This window comes from Schistocerca americana, chromosome 3, assembly GCF_021461395.2.
Source record: "Schistocerca americana isolate TAMUIC-IGC-003095 chromosome 3, iqSchAmer2.1, whole genome shotgun sequence".
Lineage (NCBI taxonomy): Eukaryota > Metazoa > Arthropoda > Insecta > Orthoptera > Acrididae > Schistocerca > Schistocerca americana.
The window spans coordinates 706,924,055-706,944,459 of record NC_060121.1 but is presented as its reverse complement, the minus strand read 5'-3'; the positions used below and the strand labels follow the sequence as shown (position 1 = coordinate 706,944,459).

The window sequence follows — 20,405 nt, the reverse complement described above, 5'->3', positions numbered from 1 at the left end:
AACAAGTTCAGAGATGTTCAACATGGCCCCCTCCAGACACTCGAGCAATATCAACCCGATACTCCAACTCGTTCCACACTCTCTGTAGCATATCAGGCGTAACAGTTTGGATAGCTGCTGTTATTTCTCGTTTCAAATCGTCAATGGTGGCTGGGAGAGGTGGCCGAAACACCATATCCTTAACATACCCCCATAAGAAAAAGTCGCAGAGGGTAAGATCAGGGCTTCTTGGAGGCCAGTGATGAAGTGCTCTGTCACGGGCTGCCTGGCGGCCGATCCATCGCCTCGGGTAGTTGACGTTCAGGTTTCATAACTAACCTTTTTCATAGGACTCTCCATACAGTTGATTGTGGAATTGGCACTCTCTGCTAGCTCTGCGAGTTGATTTTCCTGGGCTGCGAACAAATGCTTGCTGGATGCGTGCTACATTTTCATCACTCATTCTCGGCCGTCCAGAACTTTTCCCTTTGCACAAACACCCATTCTCTGTAAACTGTTTATACCAACGTTTAATACACCACCTATCAGGAGGTTTAACACCATACTTCGTTCGAAATGCACGCTGAACAACTGTCGTCGATTCACTTCTGCCGTACTCAATAACACAAAAAGCTTTCTGTTGAGCGGTCGCCATCTTAGCATCAACTGACGCTGACGCCTAGTCAACAGCGCCTCGAGCGAACAAATGTGCAACTAAATGAAACTTTATAGCTACCTTAATTCACGGACAGATAGTGCTTAGCTCTGCCTTTTGTCGTTGCAGAGTTTTAAATTCCTAAAGTTGTGGTATTCTTTTTGAATCACCCTGTATTTACAAAAATTCATGAACTCTGTGAAGTTGTAATTGGTTGTAAATAAATTATGATCTAGGCAAAAATGTAGTAGACACAATGGGCTACATAAAAGAAAATGAAAGGCAGAAAAATTTTTTGTTTAAAAATGACACAATGGATATTTGTTTACTAAATTCTGAAAACTCACTCTGCAACAACTTGTATCTGAAGAGCTAGAACTCTTTGTGGCCATAAAGATAAAGTTTTTTTTATGCATTCCTTGCGTAGTTTCAGTTGATGATTATAGTGTTTTATTGAAAAACGTTGTGGTATTTGCCTGCTCCCATCCGTACTTAGTCATCTCTGATGATTCTGTTCTTGATTGAGTGTTACATTTAAAATTTTTCCTCTTTTTGTTGAAACTCTGAAACCTGCAAAATGTGTCATGACTTCCTGTGTGTTTTAATAACAGTGCATAGGTGTTAGACATTCTCATTCACTGCACTCCGCTTGCTTCTCGCCCACTGTAACTACTTCGTGTACTTTCGTGCCTCACATCTTACTTCTCTGATTCGAAGGTTTGAGCACTTTTGCTTTCCTCTTGTGCCTGAACAATCTGCCCTTACTTTTACTGATTTCTTTTTTTCCAACTCTTCTAATGAAAGAATTATTAAAAATTAACATAAGTTAGATAATGAACAGCATTTAATTTGTATTTTAGTTCTGGTCTAGTTTTATGCCTGTGACAGCTAGCGATAATTTAACGTGTGGGTATATCATTGGTGTAATTGCTGTTGCACACAACAAACTGTGTGTTATTGTATTTTCTGATACTTGATAGTTTATTATGGGAAAAACATACTGAATAAATTCATTAATTTAGAACTTTTCTCTCCTCTTTTAGATGTGCCTGCGATCTCTGTTGATGGAGGATTTGATGAAGGAACCTGGAGACAAACATCGTTGTATAGTTGTGTCATCTGCACAGAGCGATGGTCAGTATGTGCAACCGCCTTCATTTGTCTCCAAGTCATGTCCAAATCTTGCTGCTACATTAGCAGTACAGCCACCTCCGGAGGTCAGAGGATCACTTCCATGTCACCTGGGGACTGGTTTCAGAAGACCAGCAAATATTACAGCTTCAGGTAATATATGGAAGCAGGTTTGTTCATTTGCAAAATTGGATGGAGGTTCTTGATGAAGAGCTCGGTCAGACACATTAGTGCACATCAGGCGTTTACTACATGCTAAAGTATGTGTCAAATACTGGTTTACATTTGGTTGGGTAGTGGAAGAGAAGCATGGTGGAAGGGGTGAGGAAACGGTAGGGAAAAAAGGGAGTTGGTGGATGTGGAGGAGGAGGAGGAGGAGGAGGAGGAGGAGGAGGATGATGATGATGATGATGATGATGATGATGATGGAGGGGGCGGGGGTCATGAAAGGGCAGCATGACTGGTGTTTTGAAGAAGTAGATATATTTTGTCAGCTTAGGTTATACCATTGTTACTTTAGCAGTATAATCAAAAGGATGGTTGCTACTCACGATAAAGCATGGATGCTGAGTCACAGAAAGACATAACAAAAACGACTGTCGGAAAGTTAGTTTGTGGCCTAAAAGTCCTTGTTGGCCTTTCTGACTGTCTTTTTTGTTGTAGCTTTCTGAGACTGTTCATTTGGGATTAGATCTGGTGAGTTGGGAGGGGAAGGGGGCAGCACATCATTTGGGACTCACTACTGTGTTTCTCAGACCACTCCAGCACATTCCTGGCCTTGTGACATGTGCATTTTCTTGTCAAAAAATGCCACTGCCATTGGGAAACGTGTACATCATCAGAGGTGTATGTTGTCCCAACTGGTGTACAATACTTCTTGGCCATCATGGTGCCTTGCACAAACTCCACTGGGCCCTTGAATGACCACGTAAATGTTCCCCAGAGCGAAGTGAAACTTCTGCCAGGTTGTCTCTGTCTTGCAGTACAGGTGTAAAGGAGCTGCTTTACTGGAAGATGATGGATTCGTGCCCTCTTGTTGGCGTGATGAAGAAGGTGTTGGGATTCATCAGACCATGTAATGCTCTGCTACTGCGCCAACATCCAGTAATGATGGTCATGTGCCCATTTCAGTCATAGTTGTTGGCCACAATGATTTGCAAATGCTAGAAATTTTTTCAAGGCTGTTGAAAAGGTTACTAGGGTGTCTTGAACATAACTTTGGCACATATGGCAAGGTTGTTAGGTAGGAATGTTGTCGTTTAAGTGCTTGACCTGAGAAAGTTGTAGCCCATCCATGCAACCATCCAGTCAGTAAAACCAATAACATGAACCTACCTATTACCACGTATTCCATCTTTTCAAAACACGTAACATCAAAGGCAAGTCTATATCTAGAACTATTCATGTATTTTACCATCCGACATGTTTGCTGCATGGCTAATACTTATGATTGATCGCTAGCATACAGGCAGGAAGGACAAATGTATGCAAATGGACTGTCCCTCTTGTAGATGTCCTGTCCACACCCCATTTTCCTCTCCTTTATTGATGTTTGTTAGAATTTTCTTTATTTATGTCTAATAGGTGTTGATTTTTTATCTCTATTAATTGTACTTTTCGTATTATTCCTTTCCCTAACCATACAATTTTTTTTCTGTGTCTACCTGAAACTGCCATAATACTTATTGGTGTTTTATATTTGACCTATTATCACTGACATATTTTCCTTAGTGAATAGGGGAAGTATCTGACATGATTATTCCTTGATATCAGTTTGTTGAAAAGCATGTGCACCTGTTTTAGTGCCTCTAAATCATTATTTTTTGTGAAATTAATGTGTGTGTGGCCGTTGTGCCTGTTTTTATTTTTTAGTCTGAGAGAATGCCAGATAATATATTCAAACAGCTGATCCTGTGAACTATTAATATTATAAGACAAATTTAATTTCAATTTTGTTTGTTATAGGTAGAATGCTCCAGAAAACAAAAACTGTGGAATACCCATGCACACCACCACCATCTCCACGTGCACACGGATCACCTCAACGAATGTTCCGGGAAGATAACCTCATGCACATAAATGTTGTACTTGTAGATACAAAAGCACCAAATTTTGCTTCATTTTATAATTCTGTAAGTATTCGTCCCACTTGTCTATCGTGTTGAGTTTGATTTTTGGTTCACTATGAGTATGCTGATTGTGTGTATGTATTAAATTAGATTATTGTAGGTACAAGGGACAGTTATAAAGTTTTAACTTTTGCTTTGAAAAGACAAAGTTATGTACTAAAGTAGAGATGGGCTGTGCCATTTGGTTTTGGCTCTTGTAGCTGCATGCTGTGGTAATGTGATGAGAGTATTTAATTGTGTACCAGGACTGCGGACATGAACCAGCTAACAAAAAATTGAGTATGTTATTCTATTTTGTAAGGTGATAATTAAACTTTGGTTGCCCCTCTGACACAGATGCAAGATGATAAACTACTCATCTACAAATGAGTGTGGGTTTAAAGTTCAAAGGAACAGAGGATGAAATAATAAACCTTGCAAAACACAAAAAAGTAACAGTTACATGAAATAAAAGCAAAACAGTAGCTGAAATAAAGGCAGCCCATCTGAAACTGCTCATCTTTTTACATCCATAAAATCAAAACCAGTTGCTGGGTAATTTTCAGTGCTATGTTGCTCCTTTCCATTCACTGTAATTTCCTTGGATCGTCCTTGACATGGTGCTCACAAAGTAGTCGAGAAATTGTTCCTCATTGCCTATAGCTCTTCGTCAGTGGTCGCCCTGAGGCCATTCAGTGTGTTAGGAGGGTTTGTCACTATAAGCATAACATGTTCCAAGCATGCTCAGTCAGATTTATGTCAGTAGATAGTGCAGGCCATTTTTGTTTGCTTCGTGCCTCCTACAGGAAGCTGTTCATGAGGTTGGCAAGGTGTTCCCATGCATTTTCGTCTGGGGGTGGGGGGGTGGGGGGTGGGGGATGGAGCCTTGCTAAGAGCCGAACTATTGTCCTGTACAGGTAGCCAGAGACTAGAAGGCAGGATCAACAGCTTGGGAAGGAAGCAGATGCATGAAGGAAGAAACTCAGTACCATAGCAGATGGCTGTAGTGAGCTAGGGACGTACAGAACTGCTCAGACGATGGGCGGTGTAAGTTCGCCACAATACCACTCCCAAACATGACTGCCTTGCTGAATTTATTGAACTGCTTGCCTGAGATGGGCATTAGTATGTGACTAGGTCCATACACTTCTATGATCATCATCAAGCGGATAATAAATCCTGTACTTATCAGTGGTGAGAACCTGACAACATTGATCCTGATTCCACTCCAGGCACTCCCTACAGTACTTAGAATATTTGCACTGTCGTTAATATGGATGTGTAGAGGCCAAATTATTTGTGTGCATATGATTATGTACTGTCTGGGGCAACACAGCTGTTCCAATTTCCTTGAAAGAAACAGCTTGCAGTTTTGTTGTCTTCTCCTCCACACACCTAAAAGCCACAATTTGTAGCTAGCTCTCTTCAGCTTGTTCTTTTGATTGTGGGGGAAGGCTGATTTTCAGTGTTTTGTTTCTCACAGCAGCAATTAAATGTTTGAAAGACATCTCTCTATGCAGGAAAGGTCTCATTTTAACAACTATACTTTTCGTGAAGTGACAAAGTGTGTGTGATCTAAGGTTGATTTGACTCTTGAGGCGTGTTCACAGACTGAATGGTGTACTCGAGTTGCATTGCTCCAGCCACAGTTGGAGGCATAGTTCTCTACTGAACAGCACTGAGAATGCAGGTTTACTTTTATCCAAGTTACGTAGGTGACTGTAGGTAGCAAATTCTCGTGTTTGAATGAGTATTGAGAAAGAGCTTTCTAACAAAAAATAAACGATGACAGCAACAGTACGAACAAGGCAGGTCATGAGTGTGGTGACATTTTCTTAAAGCAGTTTATGATTACCCGTGGTTGAATTTGTGAATTTTTGAAGCTGATTCACTGTTATAAATATGTCATCACTGTTATCTTCTAGGTCATTTTGTTGTTGGAATTTCTAATTTGATACAGTAGTTTTGTGTGGCTGTATGTTACTCTTCTCTATAGCATTACTCTTCTCAGTGTCGGCTCTTTCTCTGCTTTTCTGTGTTTATTCACTGCCTTTCAAAATGCATCTACTTCCGAACCACACTGTGTCAACGACTGTCTGCGCACAACACAGACTTCGCGACTGAGCGGATTGTTGATGCAAGCCCCAGATTCTCTCCTCTGAAAATTAGTTACATTTATTCCTGTTGATCCCACTTAACTCCAACACAAATCCTGACCTAATCACCCTACCTGCTGACAAAGCTCCACCACTGTTGTTATGAATCGCAGTGACTACCTGGCAGAAGGCCTCTGCAAATTGTCTGGCTCCTCCAACTATAAGCTTTGCCAGAGTTATCCCATCCCAAAAGTACAACACAAACTCCAATCCCTGCTTAAAGCCTTAGGCCCTTCCCAGAACATCTCCTTTCAATCCATTTCCCTCCTCACCCTGTCACAGCCCGCACACCCACCTTCTACATGCTCCCCAAGATCCACAATCCCAACAGTCCTGGATCCCCATTGTGGCTGGTTATTGTCACCCCACTGAAAGAGTTTCAGCACTCACCGATCAACACCGCCAACCAGTTGCCCATAATCTAGCCTCCCATGTCAAAGATACCAACCACTTCCTTCACTGACTCTCCACCATCCCCACCCCTTTACCTCCTTGATCCCTACTCGTCACTGTTGATGCCACCTTCCTATTCACCAACATACAACATGCCCATGGTCTTACTACTATTGAACACTACCTTTCCAAATGTCCTTCAGACTCCAAATCCACTGCCTCATTCCTGATTCACCTTACTAACTTTATCCTAACACACAGCTACTTCTTATCTGAAAGGAAGGTATATTAACATATAGGCAGCACAGGCATGGGTGCCTTCATGGCACCCTCCTATGTCAACCTTTTTATGGGCCATCTAGAGGAGACCTTCCTAGTGTCCCAAGACACCAAACTCCTAGTCTGGTTCACATTCATTGATGATATCTTCATGCTCTGGACCCATGGCCAAGACACCATATCTTTGTTCCTTGACAACCACAACACCTTCTCTTCCATCCTTTTCACGTGGTTGTCCTCAGCCCAGCATGCCACCGTCCTAGATGTTGACCTCCTCCTCTCTGATGGCTTCATTTGCGCCTCTGCCCACATTAAACCCACCAACATTACCAGTATTTTGACAGCTGTCATCTCTTTCACACCAAAAAATCCTTCCCATATAGCCTGGCTACACAGGGATGGCATATTTGCAGTGAGAAAAACTCCCTTGCTTGGTATGCTGAGGGTCTCACTAAGGTATTGACAGACAGGCACTATCCCCCAAACCTAGTTCTCCTAAGTGATTTCCCCTCACAACCACCAATCCTCCCCTACCCTCAAAATCCAGCCACAAAGGAGTGTTCCCTTCATCACCCTGGACTGGAACAACTGAACCACATTCTTCGCCAAGGCTTTGATTACCTATCATCGTGGCTTGAAATGAGGGATATTCTACCCGAGATACTTCCCACCACCTCCTAAAGTGGTGTTCCATTACCCTCTCAACCTCCACAACATACTGATCCATCCCTATGCCACTCCCAGTCCCAACCCCCTTGCCACAAGGGTCATATCCCTGTGGATGACCCAGGTGCAAAACCTGTCCAATCCATCCTCCCTGTTGCAGGTTTGTCATACCCCATCAGAAGCCAGGCCACCTGTGAATGCAGCCATGTCATTTACCAGTTCTGCTGCAATCATTTCAGCACTTTTTATATTCGTGTGACAACTGACCAATCGTCCACCAGGATGAATGGCAACTGCCAAACTGTGGCCATGAGTAAAGTAGACCAGCCTATGTCACAACCTACAGCTGAACATAACATACTTGATTTCAATGACTGCTTCAGTACCCAAGCCATCAGGATCATTCCCTTTACCACCAGCTTTTCTGAACTGTGCAGATGGAGTTATCCTTACAATTCTCTACCCCTGTAATTATTCCGGCTTCAACCTACAGTAACATACTGTCCCTACACCTTCCACCCAACAGTTTCCATCCTGTCTGTCCTATCACCTCCTCCCGATTCTCATATCCCATTCTGTTTTTTTGCAGCCCTCTGCCAATGCATCCCCATGTCTTTCCCCTCTCCTGTCCTGCTTTTTTCCCCTTTTTTCCCTCACCTCTGTGCCCCACAACCTCTTGATGCTATGCCTGTTGGCAGTCTAGTTCCTGCACACTCCACCAGACAGCATTTGTCCCTCGCCCCACCCACACAGTACTATCCCTTCCCCTTCCCCACCCCTCCAGATTGCTGCTTGCATCATATGTGATGTTGCATTCTGGCTCGAGAAGCTGGAGTTGGCGGTTTTGTATGCTTGAGGTTTGTGTAGTAATTTATCTTTTCCTACATTATTGTATGTGTTAAATGTTACGTCATTATGGGTCACCCAAGAAAGACATGCATTCATTTTTTTCCATGATGGATCTTCTCTTAATCTTGTTAAATTTCTTGTTTCCTTATCTATGTTGTCCTCCTGTACTTAGTATCTGCTCTTATATCTGCTTCTCCAGCAATATTTTATCTACTTTTCTCCCTTGTAACCTGATATTGGTTCATATTCTGATTCACTAACCCTAGTCATATCCTATCAGACTCTCTCATCAAAGGATCTACTCTGTTAATGAAAATGTGGAACACAACAAGCTGTGTTTGGTGTCACAGCTTCATTATAAAAGTCACTTGAGAACATAATGTACCCAAAATACGAAACAATTAATAGCAAAATTAGGGACAGCACATCTTAAAAATGTACTATGATATGTGAACCAGTGCTATGCAAGATGATTCACTGTGTCATGAGCCAAACCTAAGAAACATTACATAGGAATAAATATGTGGTGAATTTAGCACTAAAACTTGAGATTCTTGAAATAAGATGTTTCAAGCAATCAGTTCATTAAAGGTCTATCTAAACCTCTGCATTTTCATTACAATTTGTTGTGATCAAAGAAATTTTGGGCTTACAGTTATTCATCATTTACTGCACACCGCTATATTGTGAGTGTCCACCTGTTACTCAACCTCCAGTGAGCCATCGAAGGCTGTTCTACCACATGCCTTTGTTGAAAATCACGTCCTTTACCACATTCAATCTCTTGTGGATGCATCATTACATTCACTTTAAAGCTGCTTTTTTACGCAATTGGCAGACATAGTCATATCATGTTACTGGTTCTCTTGTATCATTGTCAGGTGTCAGCCTCGAAAAAATTACATAAAAATGGCATTGTACAAAGAAATATACACTTGAAAATGGGTATCATTTCACGAGATACATCATATATGAATAAAAGAAAATTGTGACTTGTAGCAGAAAAGTTATTTATAAATAAACCCAGTATTTTTACAGTTCAGGCTTTCACAAAAACTGCTTTTAATATACAAAATCAGGTGTCAACCACAACAGCAAGTGTAGTGCCTGCCAACAGTGTGGCAGCAAGTACCCAGGGTGGCTGTCGACGTGTGTTCTATGTGGTCGCCGTATTACATAAATGACACTTGATGTGGATAGCATCTTAATTAGGGTGTGCATGGACCTGTGAGCCCTTAGTTGTTAAATGTATTTGATACATGTAAACTATTTTCATTGTACTCTTGTTGATGTAACTTCATGCCCCAATAAATTGTGTCTTTAATGATCTTGTGTATGCTTGTGTTCCTAAGTAGAACATTAATATTGTAATTGTTGATCACATTGCATGCTCTAGTTGTCGTATTTCAAATTGCTTGACATATGTTCAGGCTGCTGGAAGCAATATTGTGTAAGGTGCATTGAGATTATCATGTTAAATTCTAGTTCTTGTCATTCTGAAGTCCACATTTAAGGAATACAGTTTGTTACTTTATTTTACTGCTAGGTACAACGTTCAGTGACAGTAGATTTCAATTCCCTGGATATTGTGGCCAACATTGAGTCTTGGGTTGTTGTATTTGACTTCTTCAGCATTGGCTCAGGAATGCCATCAATATCAAGAACAGTCTCACCCGAGGGGTCATCGGAAGCAACAGGTATGTGCTCTGTAATTGTGCCTTTGCACTGTGAACTATTCTGACAGCAAAATGTAATTTGACTGGCAGCAAGTGAAATTCTTTTTGGCAGATAGTCTATTTTTTTGAAGTTATTAAGTAAACACCCCTATTTACTTTGTTGCTCATTATAGATAGGTTTGTGACCTAAGTGTTGTGGCTATCACACTAGGAATACAGAAATTTTGAATGCTTCCTCCAAAATCCCCTTCATTGTATTCACCTTCACATGTTTTTGAGGTGATCTTGATAAACACTTAAACTATTTTGAATCTTTGGAAGCCATTTAGAAAACAGCACATTCAGTGTCCTGGATGGTTCAAGACGAGTATCAGGGTGTTAAGACTACGTAGCATTTATTACGTTCAATGTATAATTATAAATAATACATCAAATAAAAGAGTGACTTAAACAGTTTTATTTGTATACCTGTGTACATGCACTATTTTTAGTCTCTTCCTGTCAGAAACCACTACTTGCAAAAATGGCAACTAATGAACAGAAAGCTTTTTGTGTTTTACAGTTTGCAAGGATTAATCTGTTGTTACAGTGCAGTGTGCATTCTGTATGAAGTTCCATTATAATCCTCCAAGTGACGGCAACATCCATAGATGATACCATCAATTTGAAGACACCAGCTGATTTTGCAAAGGGACCAAGAGTGACTGAAGAATGCATTTAACAAGTGAGAGTCCGGAAAGCGAGATATGAATTAGCAATTCCAGTGACATCTTTGTGGTGACTTACGGCCATGTTTAGAATTATTTTCTTATCAACATTTCACCTAAGTGGAAATGTGAGCACATCAGGGGGTCTGCAAATCTCACAGGAAGGTACAATTGCAACAAGAATCTCCTATATGGAATGTTTTTGTATTGTATCTTGTCGGAAGGTTTCTGGGTCTTCCTTGTTCGGTGAAGCAACTATAATTTGTGTTTCTTATAGTGATGTGCTAAAACTAGGGCATTTCCTCAATTGGAACAAGCTGAACTACATAACATTGGCACCAAGATAGTGCACCACCTCACTGGCATAACTCATTATGGGATTGGTTAAATGACGTACCTGACTGTTGGATTGGCTGCAAGGGGCCAGGTGACAGAGCACATTTTTCATAGCCTCCATTTACATCCAGTCTGATGCCATTCAGTTTTTACTTTAGTGGGTTCATAAAGGATCATGGGCATGTGCCTTTGCTACCAGCTTATCTACCTGACTTACGGAACAGAACTGAAGGAGTTGTTGAAACAATTGCTTCAGACACACTGATCAAAGTTTGGGAAGAACTTGCCTATCGATTTGATGTGTGCCGCATGACGATTGGTACTCACATTGAACAACTGTAAGAAAATTTGTTTGAGTTACTCTTTTGTGTGATGTATTATTTATAATTGCAAGTTGACTGTAATACATGCTACAAAGCCTTAGAACCTCAATACACATTTTGAAACATCTGGCACTTTGTTCAGTGATAATCTACAAATAACCAGCTTTGAATGAGAATGGCATTCTGCAGCTTATCCTTCATTGCCTGAACCATAAAATATTCAAAAACACAAACCTGGGAAAAAGAAATATGAAATTATGTTGGCTGTCTCGTATGTAGTTCAATAGGTGACCGTTCTTGATCATGCAAGATAAGGGATAGGTGCTGTGCCATGATGCAGCACCTGATTATAAAGTACTGACATTGGAGTCTGGAGTGTAATCGTATATGGAAGTGAAACACTGGTTGTAAGCAGGTCAGACAAAAAGAGAATAGTAGTTTTTGAAATGTGGTGCTACTGAAGAATTCTGATGATTAGATGGGTTCGATATGGAGGTAATGTATCAAATTGTTGAGAAAATAAATTTATGGCACAACTTGATTAAAAGAAGGGATTGATTCATGGGACACATCAAAGTATTGTCAGTTTGCTAATAGAAGGAACTGAGGAGGGGGGCAAACATTTTAAAGGGAGGCCAATTTTTGTGACTACAGCAAGAGGTTAGACTAGATGTAGATTGCAGAAGCTCTGCAAAGATGAAGAGACTTGCACAGGATAGAACAAAATGGAGAGCTACATCAAGATAGTCTTGCCATGGTTACAGCTGGGAGAGGGAACTGTTTTAAGGTTAAATGCCTCATTATGACAGATTTCATTAATAGAGATCCAAATAAACTTTGTTACACACAAAAGAAACTTTTTGAATAACCTTACCATTATGCATTACAATATTACATGATCAAAAAACAAAAGAAACACAAAATAAGAACAGCCTTTGCTTGCTTACAGGGAAGTCAATAATTTTGTAACTTCTACATTTACAAAAGATCGCATTTACAAAAGATGTTCAAAATTTGTGCTGTTTGCTCGAATGCAAGTATTGCATTGCTCAATCATTGTTTCTCTCCTGCGAACGGAGAGCTTCTGTAAAGTTTGGAAGGTAGGAGACGAGATACTGGCAGCAGTAAAGCTGTGAGTACCGGACGTGAGTCGTGCTTCGATAGCTCAGTTGGGAGAGCACTTGCCCGCGAAAGGCAAAGGTCCCGAGTTCGAGTCTCGGTCGGGCACACAGTTTTAATCTGCCAGGAAGTTTCATATCAGCGCACACTCCGCTGCAGAGTGAAAATTTCATTCTGTTATGAGATACATCATCTGGCAATGTCACATGTTCATTTCTTATCCGTAGGGTATTTCCCTACATTTACAGCCCCATGGCTCTTATATTAAATTACTTGTCTCAGCATCATCTGTGTTGCTTTGGGGGTTTTCATATGTTAATAAGAATGACCCTGTATATCTAACAAGTAGAAGTAATTCTCTTCGCTGACTATGCAAGTGTTACAAGCAAACTTAATGGAGTAAGTTAAATACTAATCGACTGTCACTGAATTTAGATAAAACTTGATAATTGCAACTCAGGGCTGCACAAGAGCAGACCACACCATTAGAAATAATAAACGAAACTTAATATTCTGATTTTGTTGTCTCTGTGTGCTGAGGCCTGGAGATGACTGTGTGTTTATTTCGTTAACAGGAAGTTGCATGTTGCAGATGTTCTAAAGCGTCTAAGCTCTGCGACTTTTGTATTACAAACAATAGCAGGTTTTGGAGATGAAAATGTCAAAACGTTGATTCATTTTTCCTATTTTCACTCACTAATTTCTTATGCCATCATATCTGAGGTCTTTACCTTCAAATCTCTTTTTCACAGCTTTGCTAATGTTTTATTTATCTTTGTGTGAAATTTCACATGATTTTTAATAGTCAGTTTTTGAATTCCTTGAAATTGCATTTGCACTTGCAAAATACTTCAGATATCATATGTAGATGTAATTGATTAAATATTCTCCTTTTGTGGTCTGTTTCAGTGAAGGAACCAGATACTATTAATTCAGACTTGGAGGTGGATGTAAGATCTGTGACCTTAGTGTTAAACCTTCCAGCACATGAGGTTGCTTGTGCTAATATCTCCAACTTGCACACTACTGTCCGCTCTCGAGGCCAAGATACTTATGTGGATGGCCGCTTGGGAAGTATGTCCCTTTTGGACGTATCCCCACATAGTCATCTTTACAGGGAGCGATTTATTTCATCAGGCCATGAGGCTCTTAATTTCACTTACTTTAGGTAAAGAATAAATTTTTTTTATGGATAAGATTGTGGAAACAATGACAAAGTATCAAGAAATGTGGAAATCATAAAATTAATGAACCAGATTACTACTTATCAAGCAGGAAGATACTTAAGTATATTTGTAGTTAAGAGTGCTTTTATCATTGGTAGGTGCTGTGCTGTACTGATTTGTCAGCTCACAGAGTATTAGTGTGTACCACAGTTACAAAACTTGCACAAAACAAAAACAAAATTTATCAAAATGTCTGATGATAGTTTTGTTATATATTAATAACAGGTCAGTAGTACATCACAAAAATCACAGGGAATTGTCTTGATATAGTTCTGTTGTATCTTGGCATATACATGTGGCTAAATTTTCGGTATTGAATTAATTAATATCCACATTGGAATTATGTAGACCAGGGGTTGGCCACTTACCTTAGTCCACAGCTCATGGTCTTGCAGTAACATTCTTGCTTCTCGCGCATGGGATCCCTGGTTTGATTCCCGGCGGGGTCAGGGATTTTCCCTGCCTTGAGATGACTGGGTGGTGTTATGTTGTCTTCATCATCATCATCATCATCATCATCATTCATCCCCATTACGGTCGGAGGAAGGCAATGGCAAACCACCTCCACTAGAACCTTGCCTAGTACGGCGGTGCGGGTTTCCCGCATCATCCCCTACGCTCCTCGGAGTATGGGACTTTATCATCATCACTTACCTTACTTTATCTTTAGGAGTGAGCTGAATTTTTTAGGGACTAGTAATTGATATAACACTATTGTATTACACAACAAGAAATCAGAAGTTACACTGGTGATGTGTTTTCCTCATTGTTTGCTTTGATCTGAGCTGTTTGAAATTGGGCTGATAATTTTAAAACCAGGCTGATAATTGGTGAGCCTAGATTGTCAGATAGAACACATCAGTATTTAGATTTGATGAACTTGTGCACACACATATAAGTGGTTCCAAAAATGGAACAGTCTCTTGGCACACTCCCTTGTTCATTGATATTTGTCTTCTGGAACCTTCGTCCAAAATTCAACAACTGAACAACCACTGCATTAGCCCTTTGTCCTCTTGAAGTTCCCTTCACTCCAACTGTATAGCTGCTGAGTCCATAAGAAGTAGCAGTGAAATGGAACACTCATCTTCCACATCATCAACAATGTAAGGATCTTTCAAGAATGAAAGTAAAGATTTAAGTGCCATGAAATCACTAAATATGACATTTATTTCTTCAGAACAGACATTCTGTTTAAATAATCTTGTATTTGCATCTGACATAAAGGAAGGCTTTCATTAATTTCCTTCAAGCATATGAAATGAGCAAATTTTTTAGTTGCAAGGTCCTTCAGAAAGAGTCTTAATCTGTTATCAAAGCTGAAAACAGACTATGGTAACACAGAATAAGTTTCTTTCTTTCTTGTAATGATGTGTTTAGTGTTTGTAAATGCTGAACATTGTCAGTAAAAAAAGGCCACACGTAACAGCCAGTGTGGCTTGTCAAGCCGAGGGAAAGATTTTCCTTTTTCTTGCTTGATTGTATCCATTAATTAGAAAAATCTGCCTAGAACATTACTTCTGATAGCTATCTCACTAAACAATACCAAAACACATTGTCAGGAAGATCGTATTGCTGATTTATTTTATGGAGGATTTGAACTGTCTGTGTCTTTTGTCATTTGAGTAAATGTAGCTCACAGTTCTTTGCACCATCTGCATAACTTTATGGATATTCAAAATATTTAGGTGCTAAATGTTCTCTATGAGGAATACAGTGGACACTAAAACACCATCCAGGGCTTTTTTGGTATCACTACCTTGTGTAGTATCCTTCAGTGTAAAAAAGGGGGAAAAGCTCTGCCCTTGAAATTTTTCCTTTAATATTGACAGTTTAGCTTTCTTTAACTGGGAAACAAGAGGAAAGTCTTCCCTGTGGTTTGTGTCATTATGGGATTTGAGAGTACTCACCTTGTACTGTAACAGTCATTCAACACAAAAGACACATTGGTTTCCCATTCCTTTCTACAAAAAGGAATTTTTTTCTCTCTCTTTATTAAACACACTGTTCTCTTCTTTGTGTCTTTACACTTATTAGATAACGTTTTAACTATCAGGTCACAAGCAACACTCACAAGTTTACTTGAACAGTTTCTCTGCTCACAGAAAAGTAACCATATTATTAGCTGTGAATGTGACTGGCTGCTGACCTAGTGTTGTCAAATTGACAAGAAGGTTGCACAGTTGTGACTTTGAGCGAGGAGTTCCTTTTGTATTAAGTGCATCCACCCAGCCGTGCCGCTCTGTGCAAAACCAAAAAAGGAGGTTCAGTGCAGTGTGGCACATCAGATGTGGGTGTCAGACAAACCTGCTCTGCACAACAATAAATAACTTCCACACTATATTGATACATCAGAGGAAATGGTTCATTCATGTGGAGGTCTTTTTGGTGATGTTTTCTCGTTTTCCATTTTTAATGACGAATGTGTGCGCACACTGGAAGATTTCTGTGTACCTACGAACACTCTACTAAAACCTGTGCAGTGTGTTTGTGTGTTGCATGATGCATCAGGCATGGACGTGGTCTTGTATAAGTGTGTATTATTTTTTTAAAATATTATTATTTTAAAATATTATTATTTTTATGCTCTATCTATTTATATACTCTATTTCAAGAGCTGCACTACACTGAAGCAAAAAGCAATATGTAGCTTATGAATCTCACTATGACCACTCCTTATATAAAATAATGATTTTTAAATTGACCTAGCAGGTAGTTTTATGAATACCACTTTTAATATGTGGATTACCAGTGCTATTTCTTCACTTGCAAATTTTATGTATTTAAAAACCACTTACAACTTGAATTCTGCTTCTTCGTTATGTTAGTAAACAAGTTTCAAGAGTAGGTATCCCAGCTGAATGTAGACTTCAGTATTTCCAGATGTGTCGGTTAACATTATGTGAGGAATTGCCTTTACTCTTCAATTATTTGCATTTCAACAGAACTTTATGTTACCATATTTACAATGTTACGTAATATGGGAGAAAAGGTGCAAAACAGACTTAACACTGTCTGTGTATGTAACTGATTTATTTGTACAGTTAATTTCTGTCACTTCAACACAGCCTCAGTATTGAATGAAGTAAGTTAAAAATAATGGAAAATGTGATGTAAAAATCTTTAATCAGTTGAAAGATAGATCTTTTAAGATAATCCAAAAGAAAATTAAAAGACAGTTACTATCCCCTCATTCGAGAAAACTAAACATTGTTGTAACGGAATGAGGTACTGATGATGAAGGCAAATTGTATTTGGGAGAAATGTGGAGCAAATCCTAGTGCACTTATTTAGAATTAGGTTTTCTGTGCTTTCTATATCATAGTACCATCTAAAACACAAAATTCATCACTGCAAGTTCTAATGTACAATGTGTAACAGTGTCAGCAAATATTAAGAGAGGAATAGGATTTTAACAATAAGGAGGAGAGGTATTGATGTCGGTCCGTGAGGCCTGGCACAAAGTTGGCATTCCAAAACATCCCAAAGGTGTGCTATAGGATTCAGGTCAGGGCTCTGTGCAGGCCAGTCCATTACAGGGATGTTATTGTCATGTGACTACTCCGCCACAGGCTGTACATTATGAACAGGTGCTCGATTGTGTTGAAAGATGCAATCTCCTTCCCTGAATTGCTCTTCAACAGTGGGAAGCAAGAAGGTGCTTAAAACATCAATGTAGGCCTGTGCTGTGGTAATGCCATGCAAAACAAGGGGTGCAAGCCCCCTCCATGAAAAACATGACCACACATAACAGCACTGCCCCCAAATTTTACTGTTGGCACTACATGCGCCGGCAGATGACTTACACCGGGCATTCGCCGTACCCACACCCTGCCATTGTATCACCACATTGTGAACTGTGATTTGTTCCTCCTCATGTTTTTCCACTGTTCAAATGTTCAATGTTTACACTCCTTACACCAAATGAGGCGTCATTTGGCATTTACCGGCATGATGTGTGGCTTATGAGCAGCCTCTTGACCATGAAATCCAAGTTTTCCCACCTCCCGCCTAACTGTCATAGTACTTGTAGTGGATCCTGATGCAGTTTGAAATTCCTGTGTGATGGTCTGGATAGATGTCTGCCTATTACACATTACAACCCTCTTCAACTGTCGACAGCCTCTGCCAGTCAACAGATGAGGTCGACCTGTACACTCTTGTGCTGTACATGTCCCTCCACATTTCCACTTCACTCTCGCATTGGAAACAGTGAACCTAGGGATGTTTAGGAGTGTGGAAATTTCGCGTACAGACGTATGGCACAATCCAATCACCTGAACCACGTTCGAAGTCTTTGAGTTCTGCGGAGTGCCCCATTCTGCTCTCTCACAATTTCTAATGACGACTGAGGTTGCTGAGATGGAGTACCTGGCAGCAAGCGGCAGCACAATGCACTTAATATGAAAAACATATGTTTTTCGGTGTGTCCAGATACTTTTGATCACATAGTGTAGTTACATGTTCTGTTGATCATTTGAATGATTCTTTTATCGAAATTATGTGGGCTTAGTCAGCTCACAGAATATGTATGATTTACAGAATATATGATTAGTGTTAACATTAATGAACACAAACTATTTTAGTCTTACTCATGCAACTACACTCCTGGAAATTGAAATAAGAACACCGTGAATTCATTGTCCCAGGAAGGGGAAACTTTATTGACACATCCGTGGGGTCAGATACATCACATGATCACACTGACAGAACCACAGGCACATAGACACAGGCAACAGAGCATGCACAATGTCGGCACTAGTACAGTGTATATCCACCTTTCGCAGCAATGCAGGCTGCTATTCTCCCATGGAGACGATCGTAGAGATGCTGGATGTAGTCCTGTGGATCGGCTTGCCATGCCATTTCCACCTGGCGCCTCAGTTGGACCAGCGTTCGTGCTGGACGTGCAGACCGCGTGAGACGACGCTTCATCCAGTCCCAAACATGCTCAATGGGGGACAGATCCGGAGATCTTGCTGGCCAGGGAAGTTGACTTACACCTTCTAGAGCACGTTGGGTGGCACGGGATACATGCGGACGTGCATTGTCCTGTTGGAACAGCAAGTTCCCTTGCCGGTCTAGGAATGGTAGAACGATGGGTTCGATGACGGTTTGGATGTACCGTGCACTATTCAGTGTCCCCTCGACGATCATCAGTGGTGTACGGCCAGTGTAGGAGATCGCTCCCCACACCATGATGCCGGGTGTTGGCCCTGTGTGCCTCGGTCGTATGCAGTCCTGATTGTGGCGCTCACCTGCACGGCGCCAAACACGCATACAACCATCATTGGCACCAAGGCAGAAGCGACTCTCATCGCTGAAGACGACACGTCTCCATTCGTCCCTCCATTCACGCCTGTCGCGACACCACTGGAGGCGGGCTGCACGATGTTGGGGCGTGAGCGGAAGACGGCCTAACGGTGTGCGGGACCGTAGCCCAGCTTCTTGGAGACGGTTGCGAATGGTCCTCGCCGATACCCCAGGAGCAACAGTGTCCCTAATTTGCTGGGAAGTGGCGGTGCGGTCCCCTACGGCACTGCGTAGGATCCTACGGTCTTGGCGTGCATCCGTGCGTCGCTGCGGTCCGGTCCCAGGTCGACGGGCACGTGCACCTTCCGCCGACCACTGGCGACAACATCGGTGTACTGTGGAGACCTCACGCCCCACGTGTTGAGCAATTCGGCGGTACGTCCACCCGGCCTCCCGCATGCCCACTATACGCCCTCGCTCAAAGTCCGTCAACTGCACATACGGTTCACGTCCATGCTGTTGCGGTATGCTACCAGTGTTAAAGACTGCGATGGAGCTCCGTATGCCACGGCAAACTGGCTGAAACTGACGGCGGCGGTGCACAAATGCTGCGCAGCTAGCGCCATTCGACGGCCAACACCGCAGTTCCTGGTGTGTCCGCTGTGCCGTGCGTGTGATCATTGCTTGTACAGCCCTCTCGCAGTGTCCGGAGCAATATGGTGGGTCTGACACACCGGTGTCAATGTGTTCTTTTTTCCATTTCCAGGAGTGTATATTTAATATTTTTATTCATTTATTTATTTTTTAAAATGGAGTAGTAGTTACTAAAAATTGTTCCCTGTGGAGTATAATTTCTCTTGTTTTGGCTGATTTGTGTGTGTTTCAGTAAGAGTCAGCTGTTTCCAATATTTTTTCAGCTATGGGCAGCAAGATGTGTCACTGCAGCGCGAGTATGATTCTCATTTGAAATTAGAAATGTCAACAGTTCTATACATCCATACAAAGAGATTTGTTGCTGAAATACAGGCATTTTTCCATCATTTCTCACAGTTGCGTGGTGTCATGGCCAGTATTCGAGCTGCTACAACTGGTAGAGAGGTATGTGTAGATTCCATGAAGTTATTTCTAGATACATTTATGAATTATTTGTCAGTCCCAAATGATCAGCCCAGAAATACAAGTGGTAATTGGTAAGATAAACGTAATGGATAGTTAGTTATAGTACTGTTGATAACGAGAGGCAGGATGATGAGCCAAATGTTTGATAAATAACAATAAAAAATAATGGGAAGAACTATTATGTTGTATATTACATGAGAGACATAATAGTGTCTCAATAGCTGCAATTTTTTTTATCTCCATTTGCACTACTCAGTTTGAGCTGTGCTCATTTTTAAGCAATACCTATGCAGCTTGATACCAACACTCTGTTACAGACCAGCTGACTCACCATCCAGTCAGTACAAAAGAAGTAGACCTGAAATGTACCACACTTTGAAACATCATTGTAGAATCGATACAAATGGCCATTGGATTCAACAAAAGGAAA

The 20,405-nt window shown here is 40.9% G+C and overlaps 1 protein-coding gene across 1 annotated transcript in view; it reads left to right on the top strand.

Moving 5' to 3' along the window:
- The window catches only part of LOC124605329 (vacuolar protein sorting-associated protein 13D), a 552,708-nt gene that overhangs the window by 225,419 nt on the left and 306,884 nt on the right, over positions 1-20,405 (top strand). The window contains exons 25-29 of the mRNA XM_047136935.1: positions 1,678-1,918; positions 3,731-3,897; positions 9,763-9,913; positions 13,287-13,545; positions 19,774-19,954. Coding sequence (XP_046992891.1) covers positions 1,678-1,918; positions 3,731-3,897; positions 9,763-9,913; positions 13,287-13,545; positions 19,774-19,954 — 999 coding nt within the window. The remainder of the gene's footprint in view (positions 1-1,677; positions 1,919-3,730; positions 3,898-9,762; positions 9,914-13,286; positions 13,546-19,773; positions 19,955-20,405) is intronic.